At 36.7% G+C, this 24250-nt stretch overlaps 2 protein-coding genes across 6 annotated transcripts; both read left to right on the forward strand.

Annotated features, from left to right (window-relative positions):
* Positions 1 to 619: 619 nt before the first annotated feature.
* Positions 620 to 5500, forward strand: LOC127367562 (interleukin-21 receptor-like). Its single transcript, XM_051407525.1, has 9 exons — positions 620 to 680; positions 944 to 1037; positions 1847 to 1961; positions 2081 to 2238; positions 2517 to 2671; positions 2770 to 2932; positions 3099 to 3195; positions 3334 to 3418; positions 4107 to 5500. The coding sequence occupies exons 2-9, from the start codon at positions 968 to 970 to the stop codon at positions 4644 to 4646; spliced, it is 1383 nt and encodes a 460-aa protein (XP_051263485.1). The 5' UTR covers positions 620 to 680; positions 944 to 967; the 3' UTR covers positions 4647 to 5500.
* Positions 5501 to 5906: 406 nt separating this feature from the next.
* LOC127366708 (uncharacterized) lies at positions 5907 to 22868 on the forward strand. 5 transcript variants are annotated; one of them, XR_007885385.1, is made up of 8 exons: positions 5907 to 6479; positions 6625 to 6894; positions 9476 to 9670; positions 10318 to 11415; positions 11541 to 11709; positions 12115 to 12247; positions 17886 to 17986; positions 18909 to 22868. XR_007885385.1 is itself a non-coding variant. In XM_051405906.1 (7 exons), exons 1-6 carry the CDS (start codon positions 6116 to 6118, stop codon positions 12242 to 12244), a joined length of 2226 nt encoding a protein of 741 aa, XP_051261866.1. In that variant the 5' UTR covers positions 5907 to 6115; the 3' UTR covers positions 12245 to 12247; positions 17886 to 22868. The 5 variants fall into 5 exon arrangements, 3 of the variants coding, with proteins under 3 accessions (XP_051261866.1, XP_051261865.1, XP_051261868.1); XR_007885386.1 differs by having other exon boundaries at positions 20864 to 22868; XM_051405906.1 differs by having other exon boundaries at positions 17886 to 22868.
* The last annotated feature ends 1382 nt before the right edge of the window (positions 22869 to 24250 follow it).

The following is a 24250-nucleotide window of genomic DNA, read 5'->3' on the forward strand; positions in this document are numbered from 1 at the left end:
ATGTAATACACAGTATACTGGCTGATTATATATTAGGTCAGTTATTTGTACAGTAATGTCAGTCCAGTGGTTATTGTGGAGAAACCAAGGCAAATTCCTTGTATGTGAAAACTTACTTGGCAATTTTTTGATTCTGATTCTGAATGGTTTGATGAGTATTCAAATTATGTGAATCATATGCTGTGCACTTCAGAGTCACCAGACCTGAACACCTACTGTACATGGACAGTGTTCTTCATCAAAACACCAAATTAGGAAATACCTTAATGTTCTCTCCCTTAAGAACAGGAAGCCTGGCAATTTTGGGCTTGTTTAGAAAAATAAATGTTTAATTGACAAAGTTGGTTCAACCAAGCCACAATTAAAACATAAAAATGATTCAAATCCAAAAAGAATATAACCCACAATGACATGAAAAGACACCCATTTAAGTTTTATTACCAGAAAGACAATACTACACTACCAAATGCAAAGAAAAAGAATTATCTACATTGTTTCACAGGCACATTGAAGAAAGCAAAAGCACGTGCCAAAGACCCAAAAAAAATTGTAAAAGAAAAAAAAATAAAACTGTGACGTCAAAAAGGGGTTGGCTTCCTGTGAAGCAGTGATAAGTAAAACCTCATTTCCAAATCTCTTTCACTCTATGAGAGATCAACAGCATCAGAACAGTCTGTGAGGTAATGGCATTTTTCCATCCACTACACATCATAGCACATATGACAACTGTTTATTTTCTTGTCTTCTTTAATAATAATAATTAAAATAAAACTTTAGGTTTAACAGTACATTTGTGAATTTGTCATATTCATATCACAGGTGAATGTTACAGAAAGATACAGTTCTCTGAATATTGGTGTATACTGGACTGATATATATATATATATGAAAAGACATTCAAGAAAGAGACTATAACACAAAATATTTGTATTCATATCCACAGGGCAATACTCCTATCCATAGAGATATGAAGTGTCTGCAGCTCCTGTTCCTGTGTTGGTGCTCTAGCATCCTGGCGGTGACCACCTGTGTCAGAGGTACTTCTCACTTGTCTAGACACATGCTTTGCTCTGAACTTATTCTGTAGGAGATGCTTAAGTAAGGCAGCTTGTGGCATAGGTCATCATGTGGCCTATATGTACATGATTAAAATCTCTTCTTTGTATGATTAATTGTGTACAGATTACTTTACTGTCATACATTCCAGTCATCAACCACAGTAGGATGTTCAAGGGAAGTTATAGAAATGTCAAGTAGTAAGTCATATCATTTTGTAATCCAATACATTTACTCATGTACAGTACTTAAAAGTAAAATGTTGAAATACTTTGCTTGAGCACTTAGATTTTACAACTTTATACTTCTATTATAGTAAGTTTAAGAGAAATACATTTTTCAGTCCACCACATTTATCTGACAGATGAAGTTGCTGGTTACTTTACAAATCAAGTGATTAAGTCCTTCAAAAAAACATATAAGTTTATGTTGTTATTATATTATATTATATTAGGCTCCAACCTCTGGTTTAATCTCCAACCCAAGTCTTGATTATTGGCCCCTTAGCAGCATTGAGCAGCATTTACCCTCTAAACTTTTCAGAAGGTTTTGTTTAAAATAACTGGTCAAGGCCCAAATAGTTGAATTATTCAATGTTTCATAATAAAGAAAAGATAACACCATCTTTCTAATATCAATATAAACAACTTTTTTGTTTCTTTTTTCATAGCCCACATGTATGTGATGTATGTGACAGCATGCAATTGTGTGACTTTGATAAATGTTTTTGCATTATCATGAATTGCGTCAAAATGTACATAACAATGATCTTTTCTTCCCACCTTTGTAGTTGATGGATATTCATGTGTGAGTGACTATTGGGACACAATTAGTTGTGTCATTAACATCACGGATAGTCCTGCAAAACAGTCCCACTACAGCCTGAATTTCACTAACTCAGGAGGGTAATTGTACTTTTTTCAGAATTACATGATGTTGAATTTTTAGATTATTCGTATTTATTAAGTTTGTGTTTTTGCCAAAACATATGGTAATGTTCTGTCAATGTTTTTTGAATATTTAGGGAGTCTTCTTGCCTACTTGTGGAGATGAATCACAGTTACAGCTGTGTCTGTAGAGTCACTCAGATTCCTTTTACGGGTGAAGATAGTTATAGCATTAGACTTTGTCATGAATCTGGCTGCTATCTTGTGAAAGAAATGTTTCAACCATCACACAACAGTAAGTATTATTTAATTGTGATTCTTACTAACTGTATGTGTCTGAGTGATTTTCATGTGTTGATGTTTGTGTTTCTTTGCATGCATGCATGCAGGTATGATATTGCATCCATAAAATGTATGTATTATGTATTATACATAATGTTTGAGAAATTGGGATATTTCCAAAGTACAGTATGTTTATTATTCAGGATAAACACTAAACAACAATATTAGGTAATTTCTTTGCAAAATGTAGCCTATTGATGTAGATGTGATTTGATAAATGTTTGTCATCAGTGCAGCTGACACCCCCACCTGCAGCTAAGGTCCAGCAAACACCAGAGACTTTCAACATTACTTGGACAAGTGGGTATGAAAAACATATGTTCTTCGAAGAGTTCAAACTTGACTACCAACTCCTACTTCAAACATCTCAAAGCAAGGAAAGCAAAGTAAGATCCACTGTTATATAGACATGCTTCGACAACACATTTTGCTATAGTAAGAAACAACAATAATCATTTATGTGATTGTTTCAACCTTTTCTCAGATTATGTATTCCAGTTTACATGAGAAGTCAATTCAAAGATCAGAACTTAAACCAGATACTACATATTGTATTAAAGTGAGATCTAAATCTACTAACGCTGAGTATGATGGACATTGGAGTAAATGGAGTCCATCAACATGCTGGAAAAATGAAGCAGGAGAAGGTAAAGTGGCACTTTTTTCTTTAGCTCAAAAGCTGTTGTATACTGTATGAATGACATTGAGTCATTCAGAGTTTTAAAGATGATACAGATAATTCACCTAATACACTTCCTGTCATTTCTGTAGCATGACTCACTAATTCTGTATTATTTCATTATGATTTCTCAGTACAAGATAACATATTAGTCATTTTGGCCAAATCTGTCGGCTCTGTGTGCGTGACTGTTGGAGTCCTGCTGTTTGTGTTCTACAGCCCTGCTGCAAGGTAGTTCATTTGTATCTTAAAATGTTGGTGAAAGGGGAGATTACATATTGTCATAATTGACGTAATCTCTAAAGAGTTGCAAGCCTCAAAAGTCAAATGTTATTGGACCGTTGTGATCTTTCATGATTTGTACCACAGAATGAAGATAAAAACTCTGTCTCACACGCCATCGCCAGCCCCTTTCTTCCAACCTCTTTTTCAACAACATGAAGGCAATCTCCAGGTGAGGTGGTAATGCAATGTTCTCTTATTCATTCTATGTCTTACTGTATTATTTTAGGAAATCAGGCCAGCTCGGCTTCTCTGCAGTTTTCCTGACAACATTAACAGCAGTTATCAGGTTCAGTATATAAATCTGTAATCATATTCAAGTCCTAAAGGATTTCATTCCTCCAGGCTTATATATTAGCTATCAACACAGACACAACTAATTGACTAACTGTCTGTGTCAATATGAGACGAAAACAGAGATTGCCAACTAGCATCCTGGTTACCAAAAGAGTGGTGTAATAATCTGTAAGCGAATTATCAGCATGGTTAAACAAGATTCTACAGCCATGTCAACATCTAAGGCACTGCACTGTGGTTCTTTAAGCTAAATGTTAACTTCATCTGTGTGATTCATTGTCTGAAGACGATGAATGTCTGTACAAAGTGTTCTGCCAGTTTTTCAAGTAGATCTTGAGATATTTCATGAGAAATGTAAAACCTGACTCAAGTCATGAAATATTTTGGTCCTGACCAAAGTGGTGGACTGACCAGCTGACCAACACTGAAGTCATCCATTGTATGATGGGGGAGTAACAACCTATTAGTAATTACTTTTCATATAAGTTATGAGTGTTCCTATAATGTGCCATATGAGTCATGCAACTCACACCTAATAAATATCAATGCTACTTAATTTTCAGAAATGGCTTTCTCCTCAAGGCAAATTTGTGCTAACATACAAAACTGAGGAGATCTTGACAAACGATGCTGTGATTATTGTGCCGAAACCCATTACGAAGGACACAGACGAGAACCAGGACTTCCACAACCCTTCAGTAACACAACTGCCACTCACTCAGTGCCAAACCTCCTATGTTGGTTTACCTGCAATACATGAGCCCTCCATGCCTTCAACTATGGTCTGTCCAGGGGACATGCCTTACACTCAGCTCCCTTGCTCTGTCTGGGGGGTTGGCTTTGGAGAAGTAGAAGTTTCCTCCTCTCCACCTAAAGATGTCTTCAACATCAGTCATGCAGACTCTGGGTGCAGCTGTGAGGACCTGACCCAAAGCCTAGAGGGCAGTTTACCAAACAGTCCAGTTGATGACAGTCCGCCACCATGTTACTGTAATGATTACTGCATTCTCAACAAAACAGCAGAGGGTTTTGCTCCTGTTTTAGTGTCCAAAGGAATTAGCTTAAATATTCCGTCTGATACTGTACAAGAGGATAAGAGCTAGAAATAAAAAAATATCCTAATTCACATGACTTGTGATGCTGATCACAATGGCTGTATATTGCATTGCAGGAAATCGTCACAATTAGACTTAATGCTTGCATGTTTACATTGTATGTTATGTGTTCCAGATAGCACTTCTTATTTAGCCAGTGCAGCTTTTGTGGGGTTTTATGCCTTTAGTTTCTGACAGTATCTACAAACTATTTGTATTGACCTCATTAGCTCTCTTTTTATAAAACATTAGACAACACATTACCACATACCACATATGACAGGCTTACACTTGACACGTTTGCCATGTTGACCGCAGAATGTGATAATGTGTATGTGTATCAACTGTGATTTCGTTTTTTAAAATGCATAATCAGATGTTTTTTATTTCTCTGTTTGTTCTTTACCTTTGCTTTTTAATGAAGAATAAGTACTTATAGGGGCATTAAGTAATCTCTGAATTCAAAATTACAACAAAGTCAAAAAAGTAGCTTTGTAACTGTTTTATTAGCTGCAGAGAGATGCTTTTAGATATTTGATGGACCATCATAATTGGTGGTATTGATCAGTGTGTAGTATCTGAAGGCTTATTTGAAGGCTTATAAAGTTAAATTACATTTTGGTATAAGTTGAACTGATGTTTTTGTCAACATATGCAGTGTTAGTAAGACATGAGGTTCAACGTCGTAATTCTTACTAGGCAGTGTTTAGGTTAGGGGCCTCTCAATGACCTCTGACCTCTGCCTTGAAAACCCCAATCTGGGTGAGGCCAGCTGGCAGTGCTACTAAAATAAATGGAATGAGTCAAATGCTTAGGATATAGGGTTATTTTCCCAAGGGGATGAATAAAAAACAATCTCAGTATCTTCCTCTCCTTATTTCTCCATCATGCCATAGCCATACTCACTGCACCACTAAAACAGGGAGCGGATATATGTTGAGTACTTGAACGTAGCATGGTCATTTTCCCTTTGTAGGTCAGTATACATTTATTTTAAAAATCCAGTCTAATAAATCAGCCCTGCAATAAATAAAGGCTATTTTTTTTTTTCGTTAAAACTGTTTCAGAGAGTTGACATAGTTGGCTCTGCTTATCATCCCATCTGCGTCTTATTAAAAAACAAACAAATCAAACATTAAACTGTGAGCAGCCTCACTACAATGAACCAAAACCTGAAGGTCCGCAACAATCCAGCAGTTGGCGGTAGTGCAGGTTTTTAGCCTGCCAACCTCAACAACACAACAGTAGAAGAAGAACAGGTCCCCCCCTCTCTTTAATAACAGTGATTTTTTATTTTGTCTCCTTTGTGTTTTATTTGGCCTGAAGTCTGGAGACTGTGAGCTTTCAGACACTAAACTGTGACTGTGGATCATTTCTCCAGAATACTTTTTGTGTCGTTTGCTGGTCGCTCGCTGGCAAGTGAGTGAAAACAAACAGTAAAGAGCAAAGTCTGCAGCTCAGCGAGTGAATGGCTTACAATGAGTAATAATAATCAGAGTGACGACCTGTGTGGGTGGCCCCCGACTTTGCACAATGAGGACGAGGCTCTGGCCATAGAAAACGCCATCAGGGCGGCTATAAGCACGGTGATGGGCGTGATGTGCGGCGCCTGCAGCCGCAGAGCGCAGGAGTACCAGAGGATAGTGGCGGACCGGGACAGAGAGATCCGGAGACTGGAGAGCAAGTTGGAGGAAAGTGAGCTGAAGAAGTTGCATGTGGAGGTCGGCAAGGGGCAGCCTGAGTGTGAACTTTCCTCTTCGCTTACGACTCGTGTAAGGGTAATAAACTGTGTGAACAGCTCTGATATCGACATGAAAAACGAGTCTGAAATTAATCTTTGTGGTAAGTAACAGCTCCATATTAAATGCATATGAGTTCACCGTGTCAAGAGATAACCATCGACAGGACGTCTCCTCTGCAGCGCAAACTAGTGTGTGGTCAGGAAGTTCACCCACTCATTTTTCTATTCATTTAATCTGTTCATCAGGTCGAGTAGGTGCACCTACACAAATTTCCCCCAAGTGCTGTGACACAACGGTGGCCTTTCCCCATCAACATGCCCACACTGCTGAGAAACCCTTATGGGAAGATGAAGGAGCAGCTGGAGAGCTGTCCTTTGGATGCATCGCCTCCCTGATCAAAGAGGAACCTTCTGACCTGGAGATTAAATGGGAAGTGTGTGACGGGGGGTTGTTGGACCAACAGGAGGTGCAGTGTGGAGCTGAATATCAGCACAAAGAAAAACCTGCAAGCAAAGGTAAGCTCAGCCACTGCTGGTATCTTACAGTGTTAGTGGAGTGAGTAATAAAAGTGATGAATAACTTCAACCTTTCTGAAAAGTCAAACCTGCAAAACACTGATCAGGCTAATACTTAATCTAAAATCAGTTGATTTTGAAATGATTGAGCGTGATAGGTTGAGAATTAGCAGGTGGTACCAACCTCTCTCCCACACAGCTACAGGTTTTAGTCACTTGTGGTTGGTAAATTGGTAATTGTTCCCACAAGTAACCTGGGGGAAAAAGATGAGGACAAGGGGTCTCGGTATGCTTCTAACAAAGTCAGATCTTATCAGATCTAGCAGCACCTGAAACTTCATCTGGGGCTGAAAAAACGTTTTTATCAGTCTGAGTTTGAATTTCTCTCTCAAGCTGACATTTTTTTCATCCTTCACACAATCACTTCCGCCACCTTTCATGTTTACAATCGAGTTTAACATCATGAAAGCCTTCGAGGAGAGAGGCTTTTCGCCCTGCCAGGTATGAACACTTCAGACATTTTTTGTTTCAGACATAGTGAACCTTTGAATCCTTGGACGCTCAGGGGTGCATTTCACTGTGAAATCAGCAAGTATGATAGACGCCCAATGCACAGCTTCGTGATATCACAACCGTGATGACAGTGGAATTCAGAAAGTGTTACTGAAGGAAAGAAACCAAATATGAAAGAGGTTGGAAAGCAAAAGTTTATTGCTGTGTCCCAATACCATACTTTGTCATATATATAGTATATACCACACTAAGCTTTATAGTATACTGTTTAGGTGGTTGGTATACTATTTAATAATAAGTAATAGGAAGTGATACAATAAAAAATGCCTTCAGACATCAATCAAACTGCGACTTTAGAGTGCTAATGACAGTAGAGTGTCACAAAGAGAAAGCTACATGTTTTTCAAAACAATTTATTCCTTTTTGTTATCTGAGGTGTTTCTGGAGTTGCTTCACCACCGTCCAACCTCCGTTTCCTTTGTGCACTGCATTATTGGAGAATATTGAAGAAGAATAATATCAACAGCATACTGACTGTTTTGGGTATACTTTATTATGAGTTTTGACACATTTAATTTTGGGGTTTGAACCAATATATCGAGAACAAGATTTGTAGGCTAGGGTGTCTCTGCAGCACTGCATTACTTAATTATAATGATGTTTTGACCCACTTTTTATCTTTATCAAAAAAATGGCTGCGTAATTTTGATATTGCACTTGATAATATTACTATATACTCCAAAACTGGTTCATAATTACTATGGAGTATGGGTTTGAGATGCAGATCTGTGTATCTTAAAGCATGATGCTGACTTAGAAAAATGTTGATTTTGTTAAACTGTGTCCTCCTTATAAATAGTGACTGAACAACAGTTTTAAGAGCTGTGATTCTGTATGTACAGTTTCATTTTTTCACTTCACAAACACAAGACTCTCTTTGTTTCTGATAAATCAGTCTGACACATCAGATAGATACAAATACTGCTACCCATCAGCCAGTCTGAAGTGTGAATCTGAGTAGTAGCAAATTAGTTAGTAGCAAAGTGTTTTGTCATTGAAGTCAAAATCCAAAAGCAAAATAATTTAAGCTGCGCATTGTATTTTCAATTTTTTTCAACTGTGTAATATTTAACTTTTACATACTAATCATTTTTTTGCTGAAATGCACCTTGGAAGTTGTAGTTAACTGAGCTCAACAAGCCTCAAAAGGACACCTTCACTGGCCATGTCCTTTAAATTATATGGCCCATTTTGGATGCAGCTTTTGGAATCTCTCACTTTGATAGCTTGAATACTTGTTTGGAGGACTGTTTTTTACCACTTGGAATCAATTCATGCCCTGCTGCCTACCTGATGAACATAATTTCTTCCTTTGACATTTGCTAAAGGAATAAGATGTAGGTTCAAAGCATTAACCAAAATGGCAAATTTCTGTATCAAATATCATCTAGCTTTGATACAAGAGAGATTGTTTCCATGTTTACTTTATTATTTTATCCTGTTAAAAGTCTATGAATGATAGTGTTGCATGCTTTAAGTGGAAAATAACTTTTTTTTCTACAACCACAAAATGCTCCAGATACCTTAGACAGTTTTGTTTTTTATTTTTTTTAGCTTAATTTAGATTAATTCGGAAACCATTAATACTGGTTTTTCCTATGTTGCCAAAGCCTGTTGTTTGGCAGTGGCCACTTTGGTAGTGTAACTTTCTCAGGTAAGTCAACTCAGCGTTTTGGTGTTATATAAATAAAATAGAACTGAATTCATTTGTTGAGGCGAGCTTGGTCACATCTGACTCCCACTGTGCCCTTTCAAGTAACTCTCTATGCTTTGAGAATGATGCATCTGTGGAATTGGGACAACTTGACCTCATTCTGATGAAAGAAATCAAAGATGTGTATTTTCTGGTGACACCACACTCATCAACCTACACGCCAGAGTATGGGATGGAAATTGTATTCACTTGCTGCATAAAATTTGTTTGCAATGAAAGTATTACACCTGAAACATAGTGGTTTGTATCTGTAGCTATGTTTATATTTCACTGATAATGTATTTCTCCTTTTAGCCATGGATGACATTGCCACTCTTATTAAAGAAGCTCTACCAATGCGTAACACACCAGCTACTCTGCAACCCATTTTGGATGTCCTCCAAGACCTTGGGGTGGATACAGTTGAAGATTTGAAGTTTGTCCAGATAGATGACCTAGCAGGCGTGCTCAAGCCCATTCAAGCAACAAAGCTTTTTGCACACTTAAAAAGTAAGTCAAGGCCAAATCTATAATAGAGTATAATGACGCCAGTAGCATTGTTGTATGGAGTCAGATAAGTCTCAATATTAATGAATGCACACATAAAGATTGTATTTTAGTGTTTATATATATTTAAATGACTTCACAAAATATTTTTTCTATTTCAGTCAGACAACTCAGGTTTGAAATGTTTATTACAGCAGTATAGCATAGTTAGATTTTGGCATCTAGGCTCCGACCTCATCACTCCCCACAGATATGTTTACATAGAGATATTGTTGGGGAGTGAGAAGCGAATACCTTAAACCCCCCAGCAAAGGCCTATAGGTGGATGCTGGGGTGGTGGTGGGGCATACAGAGCAGCAGGCAGCAATATGGATGCAGGGCAGCAGCGGCATTGACAGAGCAGAGGGATATATATATATACATAATATATATTTTTGGATTTCTATTACATTTATTTAAAACAAGAAATATTTGTGTGCATCAGAAATACATTTTATTATTTACAAGCTTATTTTTTACATGTGGATTGTTATATGCAACAATAATACAATATTTTTGTGTGTATTGAAAAATATATTTTTTGGAATCATGAATCCCTGTTTAAGGACAACATTGATCTTTTAAAGTGAATGTGTCTCTGTGCTTTTTAGGTTTCTTCTCAGCTCAGCACGATGCAGCTCCAAGCCACTCAAACATGGAGGAGGATTTCCTAAGCTCACCCCAAACTCCTTCGGAAACACCCTGGGTCACAAGTCCAAGCATACCCTCTACTTCTCGATGCTCACCTGGAGTCCTCATCTCCTCTCTATATGATAGTGAGTGCTTTAATTCTACTAGAAAACTGAGCAATGACTGGCACTACAATTTCCAAGTCCCTTGGAACATGCTGCCAGCTGTTTTGAGGAAGAAACTGGACTATCAGGAGCGGCCAAATGCCAGGGAAAGGAGGGAAATGATTCGCATAATTGCAGGGGAAATCCTTGCCATTTGCAAAAAACCAGCAAAGAAGCACCTAAGTGAAGTTGCACGGAAGATGGTCCTCGCATATCCAAAGTCTTTCAAAGACATAATAGAACATGAAGTCGTTGGAAGTGGCCATGATTCTTTAACAAAGCAACTTCAGTACAGAGTTGATAACTGCAGGCGAAATGCAACGCGGGGTAAGCAGAAGAGCGCTCCAGATAACGGCAGCCCTGTTCCAGAAAACAAGAAGCAACGCAAAGCCTCCTATGGTTGTATTCGGTGGGAATCTAGGCCTGTAAATGTGGATACACAGATGAAGAAGAAAAAAGACATGCAAAAAATGTTCCTGGAAAACGAGAGGAATGCACAAAAAATACAAAAGTTCATCTCAGACACCTTCACATCTCAGAGATATGACATAGGGTCTGGTAAGGACACACAGGCACTTCAGGAAGAATGGCCCTACCTATTCTCACTTGTCGGCATGAAGGCACACTTCAAGCTTTTAACTGGCATCCACATCAATGAGGGATTTGAGGAGGCCATGGCCACCAAATTTGCCCGGGTTCTTGACTATTTTCAGTCTCTTCCATTGGAGAAGTCAAGAGGAGCTGCAAGACAGAGAGAAATCCAAGCTGGTGGTGGACCCTGTGGAGCAGTGTTGATGCTGCTTTCATACTTCAAGGAGGATCATGCAAGAATGTTCCACATGGTCGACAAAACTTGCATCACAGGTGAGGATCAGATGGAGCACCTGCCACCCACACCATGCATTGTTGTTTGTGGTAAGTGAGAGGCAATAGAATATGTGTGCCCTACATGCAAATATGGGCATTTAAACTTATGGATTTGCCTGTAAGACTCTGTATATATAACCTTGTATACTGTGTATATAATTTTTTTTTAATAGGAGCGAGTCCAATGTCTGCAGCAGCTTTCATGGTGGCAGTTGACCAGGAAGTCATAATAGAAAACTTGGCAAACTTCACTGATGCATTGGTCGGCATGTTCATCTGTTACTACATCTTCAACATTCACTACCCAATGGAGCTCCGGACCACAATGGAGTTTCTCCAAAGGTAAATTTACATTAATTATCTTCTGATTGGGGATTTTTTTGGTTGTTGAGGGTGTTTTCTGGTATTTGTCTCAGTCTCAGATTTTGAAGGGACAGAATTCAGATATCACATCATTGGCCTATACTGTGTATATCATAGACGTTGCGCTTCAAATTTAATAATAACCAACATGGAATAAAACTGGAACTTGCTAGATTTAGCATAGGTTTATTTATCTATGTAGTTAACTTGGTAGTTGTGGCTCTACAACAGGTCAGATACTTCTCTTTGAAGCTCTTCCCTGTCTCTCCTGCCATCCCTTGTGTATCTTTTATTTGAGATTGATAAGATTGGTGTGTTATTCTGAGTTGATGTTTTGTGCATATCTTACATTGTCTGTATTTTGTACCACTCCTTTACCTACAGGTGCATCTTCAAGATCAATCCCGACCGGGGCTCCAAAGTAGAGCGCCAGGAAAAGAAGAAGAGCAATGCAGTGAACCCAAAAGTCCTGAGCCTTATCACCCGCATTTCGGAGTTTGAGTGGAGTGCTTAATGGGTAAGTTGCTTATGATCACTTTGCATGTATTAAAACAACAATACAGAAGATAACAGATGATGAATATAACTTGTATCCATCCAGACAAATGTATCTCTAAAATCTCTAAACAAATATATGTTCTCTATCAGATCCAGAACTCAAGAGCCCCAGGACACTACCATCATGTTACCCAAAGTTTCTGAATGTCAGTTCATACTGTATATCATATGTATTATATATAAAGTTATATATTAGAATTCAAATTTTTTTAATGGTTTGTAGAATTCTATGTTAACACAGTAAACAAGAGATTATCTGTTTTCAAAATGTTAACATTTGATACTGGCCAAATACATTTGTAATAATGATTAAAATGTGCTATAAATATTTAGTCCTGTCTAATTGTTGAAGACTTGTAATACAGATTTGTTGATATTGTAGACACTGAAGTCATTAAAGAAACCATGGACCACAAAAGCTGAAACTCTGAACATTGATGAGAGATTGCCATTTATTTCCTGCCAGGGCATGGTAAAACCAAGTATAAACTACATTTTAATTCATAATAATAATGATAATATAGAAAAGAGAAAGCCCCCCCATGTACTGAAAGTGAGCTTTGAAGAATCCGGTTTATTACAATAGTTAATCAGTGCAAAAGCATTAAAACTTTGCTCCAGGATAATCTGATTAAACACACAATACAGTTTCTACCACTACGGGTCTCTCAATCAAACCAATAACCAGTCTGCGTCATTGGTTACGTGCCTGTGGCTGTCTGGAGTGGAGGTGAAGACAACAACTCACATGTTCCCACGCTACTTTACAGAAAGAAATCTATAAAATGATATAGATCTTTTTGTAAAATAATAATTTTAAATTGTCTTTGTACGCTAATTTACAATAGATTACTTTTTGGTCTGTACAAATACTATGTATTAAACCAGACATGCTTTATAACCTGCAGTTTTAAGGAAAAAGACTTTGAACAGCTGCTGATTGCTGTAAGTTTACATGCATGTCTTCATTATCATGAACAAAAAAATATGTACAATACCATACATAATATTATTGTAATCTTAAATTATGTTAATACTAATTACTAATGATTGTAAGGGTAAAATTTATAAATAACTACAACTATCTGTAATTCCTACAGAAAAGATGTACAAACTGCAGTGATTTCAGACACACAAGCAAATCAACATGGTTGTTGGAGTCCTCTCCACTACTACCAACATAACATCTACCATCCTAATAACGCTATAGAATAGAATAAACTTTATTGTCCCTTTGGGGTGATTTGTCTAGCATTCCTAACTATATATATATATATATATATGCATAGCAACAAGTCATTTAGCTCTGTGTTCATTTTCTTTAGAGTGTAGAACGATGAGAATTTTTCACATGTTAATTTTTTCTAAGAACTGTGAGTGACTTTGGTTTGTTCTTTGAACTGCAAGTATGTGGTTTGCATTCGACTAAGCACTCAAGAAGAGGCCAGACATTTTTGTATACACTACCCTTAGAATTTAGGCTATGTTCATTTTATAGTGACATGAATGAGCTGATAATAAAACTGCTTGAATTCTTGCCTGGAATAATGGGATCACTGCAACACTTTCCTTCCTGTGGATACTTTCCCTCTGAATCTGAAGAAAAGTAACAAATAATGAGGCATGAAACCTCATGAGACCGGGTTCAGGCATACACTACACAGGACCAGAAGTCTGTACAAATGTTTTGTGTTGCAGTGACAATTTCTAAAAGTCCCTTAAGTGTTCATATAGTTTAATAAAAACTGTTGACTATTTATTGATGAACATTTAAATGTGCAATATGTCATCTCTGCCACTAAGGGGTCTTTTAGCAACTACAAAAAATTTGGGTTTTCTTTACACATTACTTCATCATCCATGTTTCCCTCATTACATTGTTCAGGGTTTTACTTGCATTCTTTTCCAAAACAATGACATTAAAACCAATAAAAACAAAAACTTTACCTAAAAACACAAAACACAACACCAACAACAAACTTCACGGAAAAGTAATCTGCTATCACAAGGATTGTTTTTGTGATTTGGTGATCAAGGTGATTTGATTTTGTGTGGACCCCAGGAAGACTAGCGACCACTTTGTGGAAGTTAATAGGTATCCAATTTAAGAATGAAGAATATAGAACTATCTGTATTTTTAACAGGAAGGAAAGGTGTGCATCTTAAGTCCCTAAATTGCATCCATGTTTCCCTTACTTGCATCTTTTCCTTACGTGGGAATGCAAGGAGAAATGCGAGGAGAGAAGAAACAAGGAAATATGTTTTCAGAGAAATTAGGTATGCTTTGCTCTGAAGTGCCATACAAAGCAACGTCCATTTGTGATGATTGCAGATGATGGGACTGATCACAACATCACTAGAGTTTCACACCGGACTGAAGACAGATGACAGATAAAACTCAGGTGTATCACTCCTAAGTTTTATATTTTATTTGTTTTCTGATTCACCATCTAGTAAAGCAGTGTGCGTGAATAGTCTCTAAATGGTCTAAACAACTGAAGACCCACAAACAACTTTCTATATTTATTGGAAAGATTTTTCTTTATATGATATGGTTATTTCCCCATTCAGCAAGAGTAGGAGACTTTTGCATATTTATCATCATTCATCTTTTATCTTGTCTCTGTTTTGTTACTAATAACCAACTCAAATGACTGCATGGAACATTAGTAATGAGTACTTGGCTATGGTGATCATTTGGGATTCTACTGTATGGAATAATATAGAATAATAATAATATGGAATACGATTTTCTAAACCAATGTAACTGTTTGTAGAAACTAGCAGTAGTAATATTTCCTTTGCATAATGCATGATATTAGAAAAAAGTTCCAAAAATATTCCTTTACACATGGCCTTACTGACTACTCAGTGTGTGTGTCAGAGCCTTCTGACAGTTTAGGTAGAAAGTTGCCATTTCCTGTGTGAAATGGAAGGAAATACATCACTGTCTTTGAAGTATCTACTTCTGAGGTACTGATTTCAGTATCAAGACCTGCAATGTGAGAAAACAATGTGTTGCAGCTGATGGCTGTGGTTATACTGTGTGACAATTTGCTCCAATTTGAGAGACATGAAACAACACATCGCAGGTCTCCTGGTTTTTATAGTTCAGTTGTGAATGGTTAAGAATTGTTGCATATTTATGTATTTGATTTTATTATATCCAGAACTAAAACTTTTTATGAGCTAAGAAAACCAGTTCTGATTACTGACATTGAGGAATATCAACATGTTTTTCTATAAACCCTTCATTTAGCAAAAGAAGTCAAAGTTCTCAATTGCTGTTAACAAAATCTTTTACCTCTCAACCTCAAGCAGCAAAACTTTGTCTTGGTAAAATAAAACCTTGAATTGGCAAAATTGTGATTTACATCGAGAACTTGAGTAGGACTTGAGTTTGGGCAGACATCCGATGCCAGCTTATTGTACTTGACAGTTTTTTATACAGTGGGCAATTAACACATTAAGTTCTGTACAAAAAAAAAAAAAAGCCTATAGCGATGCTATTTACGGATGCCCTAAAGGGCCATGCATTCATACATTTTATTTCCTCCGTTTTCCCGTGATAATGAGTTAATTTTCTCGAGATCTCGAAATAACGAAACTTTGTTTTGCCGAGATAACGAGATAATTAATTCGAGATCTCGAGATAATGACTGTGTTATGATAACTGCGGTCAAGCTAGCCGTTACTCCGATCGCTGTGGTCAAATCAGCCGCACTTAAATTTACAGCGTATTCACTTCCGGTTTTCAAAATAAAGGTATTAAGAACAGTAAGCTATAAAACAAAGTATACTTGTATTCTTATGTGTAGAAGTCAAATATACCATCCATAGCCAGGAATTATTGAGCAATAGGTTTTTACAGTACCTCAAATATATGAAACGATGCCACTTGGAGGTACAAATATGGAACTTTTGTTTTGGCATTTCTCCACATTGTTGCAGTAAAATGCTTGATATTAAGTATGTTTTTTATTCATCATGGGCGCATGAAAGACTTTAATGTAACATATTTTATTTTAAATGTAGGTTCGTATTAAAGTTTACCATTCTTAATAACTTTATTTCGAAAACCGGAAGTGAATATGCTGTAACTTTAAGTGCGACTGATTTGAGCAAGGCTAGCTTGACCGCAGTTATCATATCACAGTCATTATCTCGTTATCTCGGGAAAACAAAGTTTCGTTATCTCGAGATCTCGAGAAAATTAACTCGTTGTCACAGGAAAATGGAGGAAATACAATGTATGAATGCATGGCCCTTTAGGGCTTCCGTAGCTAGTGGCTCTGTGCAATGACAATGTTAACATGCTGATGTTTAGTATAATGTTGTGCTGCAGGTATTTGATCATAAAACCAAGTATTGGGAAAATATAAATAAAATAATTTCTAGATGAAAATGTTAGGGATCAATAAATTGTTACAGTCGATGAAAGTCCATCTAGTTGTTGTTAAGACTTTTCAGTCCAAACAACAAATGTCAACCTCATGGTGGTGCTAATGGAAAAGTCGGGGGATCACCAAAGTCTGTAGGATTTATTGCTAGTTGATAACATGCTTAGACAGGAAAAAATAACATGTTATTGATTATTGTTTATTTTTCCTTTTGTTTCAGACATATTTCTGTTTATACTACAATACTATAATGATAACAGTGTGTTCATATCATACTGTGGGGGGTCTGTAGGTCCTAGCAATATCTTAATATATTACTTGCCCAATTTAAAGTTTTAAATACAGTTTAATAAATGTTTGAGTCTTAAATTAAGTCCTCGGAGATTGTATTTTTGATGAAATGAAACTTTGACGTACACTTTGTCACAGAGAATTATCTTCTTCCTTCCTCAATGTGGTTAAAATTAATATTGAAAAAACTGAATTAGAGTTTCCAGTCAGTTCTTACCACATTGACTGCAATAATCTGAAAGGCACACAAAAACACACAGTTGGTGTTAAACCACAGAGGTGTAGCAGCTACAATGAAAGTTCATATAGACGACCTTGGTTGCTGCAAACTGATGATAGATAAAATAAATAAAAGTCGGAACCCAAACTAGACGTCTTGATTTTAACGAGTGTAAGAAAACCTGCAGAAAAATAGAGTTGGCTTATATCTCAGCATTTTCGTGAAGAAAACTAAGTGAAAGTTATTTTTATAGTTTTGATTATTCTTTGAAGACCTGAACACAAACTGTATTTAGTCTGATAAACAGCATCTTACTGAATTAGAAAAGTATTATAAGAAAATAAAATTATATTTAAGTTGTTCTGTTCTGCATTGATTTTAATATGAAATAACGATAAAATAAGTCACGTAGTTGAGGGTCCTCAGTTTACACAATGATTAAAAACAGGGTCCTTTAAAGAAAAAGGTTGGGAACCACTGGTCTAGTGGGCAAATTAAAGAAATAGTTTGACATTTTTAGATATAGCTTATTGGCTTTCTTGCCAAAATGAGAAGATGAGAATATTGATACCACTGTCATGTCTTTGAGGCTACAGCCAGGAGACAGTTAGCTTAACATAAAGACTGAAGCCAGCTTCCAGCACCTCTTAAACTCACCAATTAACCAACAAACCAATTTCTTCCAGGTCTGCTCCCAGACAAGAAATAGTCCGGCCAACAAATTCTGGAGGAGAAAAACAAAGAACTTAAACCCACAGCAGGGAGGGTGAAAGGTTACCAACATGTGGTGAGTCACTCTCAATAATTCAACATGTCTTTACAGCTTGCTATAGTTTGTGAAGCCTCTGTTTTTTTTCTGGTTAGTGATGTGGTGTAAGACTGAGTTATGTTTTGATTCAATCATTAAGCAGCACCTTTGTAAGACGGCATGAAATGAGTGCCAAACACCACAAAACTTTGACACATTTGGGAGAATTAGATGTTGAAAATAAATATTGAACAGCCAATTAAGGGAATTGTTTTCAGGATATAAAAAGCTTTGCTTCTATTTTAATACAACACATTAATTTTATTCAGCAATTAGTGTTTCACATGCACACACTGGTGCATATGTGGGTTAAGTGTCCACATTTTGGAAAATACACGTATTTGCTTTCTTATCAAGAGTTAGATGAGAATATTGATACTGTACCACACAAATATGAATCTAGTAGTCAGTTAGCATAGTGTAGCAGAGATAGGCTACTGGAAACAAGGGAAACAGTTAGCCTTCCTGGCTCTGTACAAAAGCAAGACAATCTGCCTACCAGCACTTCTAAATTTAAAGTTACATGTTATATCTCATTTGTTTAATAAAACAATATATATTTATATATAGCTGGATTTTGTTACCTTTGGACTGAGCTGGTTCCCCCTGTTTCTAGTCTTTATGCTAAGCTAAGATAACCTGCTTGTGGCTGTAGCTTCATATTTACCCTACATACAGAAGAGAGGTATCAGTCTTCTCAAACATTTTAACTACTCCTTCTCAAAGGCTCAAAGACATATCATTCTTATGCACAGATTAGTCCAATTACATTATGAGACTTAAAGCAGTGATCTTGCAATAAAAACCTAGACTAAATTAAACATACAATGCACTTTTATGTGGAAATGTTCAAAAATGTACTATTTCATACAAATGTGCTGATTTTCTTCTCTGCAACCAGCTGCTGATGTCAGTGAGTATCAAAGGAAGTGTGGGTGGGTGACAGGGGTCTTAAAACATCAAAGTTAAACCAAAAAATAAAAATCATGCAGGAACATTTGGTAAAATACAACAGAAATAAGAGTTTCTGTTTGTATAAACCAGTGAATACATGAATGAATTAAAATATATCTGTGGTTTTGACAGCTAAAAGTGCCTTAGTAGCACATAAACAGACTGTGGGGGATATGGGGATGGTAATTATCTTGCTGCAAAAATCACAACCGCACTAGATGTCATACTGTATACTCGCTGTGAAAGATTCCTTCACGAATTGAACATTTCAAAAACTATCAATAAGAATCAAATTAAAAATCTTGTATATTATCTCTAACTTTTCTGTTAATTTTTTAGTGTGTCAGTATTCAAGACACAGTTAATAAAAAGCACCTTGTTTTGCCTGCGCCAGTATGTATATATGTACATCTATTTATTCATTTATTCAAAACATCCTGGAAAAGTGTGTAAGCAGCACTTTGTCCGCAGCACAGCATCTTCCACTTGGCAAGTGCACGGATCCATTCTTTTTTTCTTTTTTATGCAGTCAAGAAGGCAACGTATTTTCAACTCATATTTCCACAAGGACTGAGTGTGGCAAGAGCTGACAGGCTGACCTCCAGGTAGAAGCGGGGGCTCTCAGGCATGGTGGTGAGGGCAGAGATGGCCGCCACAGAGCCATTTTATTTAGCCAGGTTTCTCTCCTTTTGACAATATTTTATAACTGTACATTATGCAGGTCAAAAATCTGGAAAAGAGGCTTGACACAAATAGGAAGTTATTACAACAGAAATAATATGCATTCCATTCAAAATATTCAGACTTTGTTGGAACACTGTACAGATTTGGCTTTGTGTAGTCATTAAATATGATCACAGCTATGTTACAATGTGTCATCTATCCTGATGTACAGATGTTCCATGAGTTATGTAGGAAGTTAGAATTGTTAACAAACACTTTATAGGGCAATTGAAATGTCTATATATCAGTTTTCACCTGCATTTTGAGTGGTATGAATCATTATTATGTGTTTATATACTTCTTATAAATGCTAAATGGAGGGAGTTACTGGGTCAACAATGAAACTAAGATGTCTTATAGCCCCAGACAAGACAGCTGTAATGAAAATAATTTATTGCCTAGCCTTGAAACATCTACAATAAACATACATTTCCTTCTGCTATACTATTTGTATAGCTGCTGAAAACATTCAGTCTGGTATCTGGTAACTCCTCTAAGCTAAGCATGAACTGCAGTAAACTTGCAATTTTATACCACTAACACACACTGTTAGTAGAAATGCTGCAACCACTGATCAAATAAGTTCTGATTATACCTAACCTTATTAAGATAGCTGCTGGTGACTAAAGTAAACAAGATGAAAATTAAGGTAATTCTTGTTTTGCAACCCACTCAAACACAGCTGAAAATCTCTGAACCCTGAGAGCCACTAATGTAGTTGTTCTCTTCCTTATATTATATATTATATTTATTACTATTTATTATGATTAGGGCCAATCAAAATAAGACTGGGTTAATTAGCCTGTAAAATGCATTATATTTTAGAAGTTGATCACATTTTTTGTAAAACAAATGTTCATCTGTAACTTAAAAAGGACTAGTAGATATGAATATTTCCATCTGAAATTTAGTGAAGTGGAAGTATAAAATAGAATAAAATGTAAAAGTACCTCAAAACTGTAATTAGAAAAAGTCTTAAGTAAATATAGTTAGTTAGATTCCACCCCTGTCCAATGCAAATGATCAAATGATTTTGTGGTGAAAAATAAAATGGTTAAAGTAACAGGCTGTTTAGCTGGTTGACTAACACATTCACTACATATTTTCTGAAATAATGATTTCCTGACTGAGTGATCTGTTTGTTTTTCTCAACATGTTTTTTTCACACCGATCATCCAGAACATGCAGAGCCAGCTCAGATGCTCTCCTTGTTTCTCCTGGGCCAGAAACTCAGAGTAATAGGAAAACACCATGGGGATGGAGCCGCCAATACTGTAGAGTAAAGGAAAGGCAGGAAGGTACTAGCATCCTCAGCCATCCAATTTTGTTGAAAGGATGGAGAAAAAATGCATACGGTGGCGATTAATCGGATATTAATGTTGCAGAAGGCCCTTTTGCAACTGTAACTATAATCCTTTCAAGTGAAGGCTTTAAATGTGAAACACCTGCAGGAAAGTTTAGTTACCAACTTCATGAAAGCAACAAAGTAGAGAGGATGAGAATGAATGAAAGAGGATGTGGGGAGATGCTTAGCTCCTATCTTTTACTAAGGCAACATTTCCTTTATTGTGAACACTTAGTGAAAGTAAGGCTGTGCTGTTGTTTCATGGTAATGTTTTTCTTAATAATGAATGTTTATTCAAAATGCAAGTATGTATGGCATTAATAAATAATGCAACTCACGATTCATTAACGATTAGAATTTTTATTTATAGATTTATGTATAAAATAGATTTATATATTATATTATATTATATATATTTTTTTATTTACAGATTATATTTACATTATTTATATAGATTGTATTTGTATTATTTTGTTTGTGAGAGGAAACCGGAGCACCCGGGGAAAACCCACGTGGACACTGGAGCATTATTAAGCCACAGTGCCACCATATTACCAGGCCACTGCTGTCGGTCACTGTCATTCGATAAAACACAGTATGATATAGTGATGGATGGTCAAAAGCAGTTGGCCGGCTAGAAATTATTATTAATTATTTTTAAAAAATATATGGAAAATATATATCAGATTAGCATATTGTACCGACACAAGCCGTACATACAAGTGTGGGGGAACAGCTGGTCTATTAGGGGGTCCTCCGCTGGCTCCATCGTGCCATTGTCGCTTGAATTGTGGTGGGAATAACAGCAGCAATACTTGCTTGGGCCATAGTCAAAACAGGCATGGTTTCTTCTATAACTGAGGACATAAAATCAGTGATTCTTCCATGAGCGCTCCAATCCGGTTCTGATGAGGCGACCAGCAGTTCTGATGACCCAAGGAACCACAACTAGACCAAGAGTTACAACTGGCATGTCGGCCTACAGTGGAAGTTGTAAAGAAATTATTTCCAATTTTTGATCGTGTGACTCTGCACAAAGGTGGGAGATATCCTGATCGATTGCTAACTGTATCTACTCGGACTGGAGTTGATGATGAAATGAGCTTCATGGGAATGACGTCATGAATGTTCCAAGCGTTTTACTTAAAAAAATTTTTAAATAAAAGTTAAAAATTAGCATTTTTTAAATGTAAACGTTTATTTTTAAATTCTAATGGCGACACATTTTGCGCCCATTGTTCTCGGTTTCATACATTAGACTCGTCTTTAAATCGAAGGAATTTGCAGCGTTTCCATTCACGCTGATGCCATATAATAAAGTAGGTAATAAAAATAATAAATTAATAGATAAATAAGCATAAATAACAACAGGTCGGTTTTGGGACAAATCCACCAGTCATATATCATTATACAGAAGATTATATAGGCAGTAGTTATGTATTCTTTATTGTAAGGAATATTGTATTTATGCTGTGCGGTCAGCACCATGGACAGAGCTTGGATTTCACATCTAAGCTGTACTGAAGCTTTTATGTAAAGGGCTGCATCTGTGTATGATATGTTTTTATGCTTCAGATAATAGAGGTGTATAAGACAAACAGTCTAGATGTGATAAACGCATATATATTTGAAACTTACTTCGTGTGAAACGCTCCTCGCGTTATTACGGTGTTCGCTGCAGTGAAGGACCGACGCTTAAGGATGGACAAAGTGTGAAGTAGCGCCACTGTAGGCCTACAGTAAAACTTCCTGCCCCACTGAAGAGAGTTTGAGATGTAAACTCTCTGCAGGGGGGTGGCCTCCGTTACGCACGCCTAATAAACATCTGTTTGAAATTCATGTGATTCTATAAATGTTGTTTTTTTTACAACTTAAAACACTGGTAGGAAACTGATAAAAATCTGTTCTGTACATTATGAGTGTTCATTTTGTCCATATTTTAGTGTACAATGAAAATACAATGTAAAGCTAACCCCCTCTTTATAAGTTTTTTGATAAAGAAAAAGTGGTTTATGTGAATGAATGAAAAAAGAGACATCCCAAACAAATACGATCAGTGACCAGTTTATTGCAAACTACCATTTGAGAGGAGCAGGCACAGAAACCCTCAGAATAGAGTGTGTCCCACACAAAATAATAATAACAACAACAATAGTTTGTGTGCTATATGGTGAACTCTGATTGACTTGACACTAATAAGTTGCAAATTGTCACTTTCATTTGGCAGAGAAGTGACCAAGTGATCATTTGGCCTAATAGGATGCATCTACAGTGTCTCAACCAATTTCTAGCAAACTCCACAGGTATTTCATTCTATAAAAATCGTTTCCGGTGTAGAATCAAAGCTCATTATAATCTGCCAAGAGTCACTCTATTGCAGTAAACGTGAATATGAATTATTAATTAATTATTGCAGTGTATTGCAGTAATAACACTATGAGTTGATAAACTGTGAAGAACGGCCCTCAAATCCTCTGGCTAACAGGAGGTCACACCTGCACAGCCAAACTGCATTCATCATGTGGTTTGTTCCCATAATGTCGCATTGTGCTAATAAGGTTTACTATGGCAACTATCAGCCTTAAGTTCTGAACAGGGAGCCCCAGAAGAGATAGAGCATTAATAAGCAAACACGTTTCATAATCCCAGTCTAATGAGGAACTCCTGGCTGCCACTGATAGCAGCTGTGAGTGATTGCTTGACGTGTGTGAAGACTGTAAACAACTAACAAAGCCAGCGGAAGGTCTGGCTGAAATACAGTGCCTATTGTGTGCAAGTGCTAGTATGTGTGGACACAGCTGCTGAATCTATAGTGGAAGGTATCCGTTTTCTAAAAATCTACAAAGATACAGTTCCCATCGGCTTTCTACATGTGACATCTTTTGTGTCATTTCGGAGGAGACAAATCAATCGTATAGTTTGGGATGAGATACATGTATGCATACACAAATCTAAAGTTCACTCTTCCCTTTTATCAATCAAGTAGGGCATGATCTGATAGATACAAACAAAACACACAAATACCAGGTGAGCTACCAGTGCACCTTTGTGGTGGAAATTTCATGCTTTACACATTCTTTAAGATGGAGGGTCCCACACAGGGTGAGTAAGATACGTTTATACCTTGTTTTGATACTTAACTGTGTAAATCATGACCATATTTGGGACTCTAGTAGAGTTTCTGGGTCTGGGTTTGTGTTAAATATCCCCTGACAGGAGCC

The sequence above is a fragment of the Dicentrarchus labrax genome, unplaced genomic scaffold (genome assembly GCF_905237075.1).
Source record: "Dicentrarchus labrax unplaced genomic scaffold, dlabrax2021, whole genome shotgun sequence".
Classification (NCBI taxonomy): domain Eukaryota; kingdom Metazoa; phylum Chordata; class Actinopteri; family Moronidae; genus Dicentrarchus; species Dicentrarchus labrax.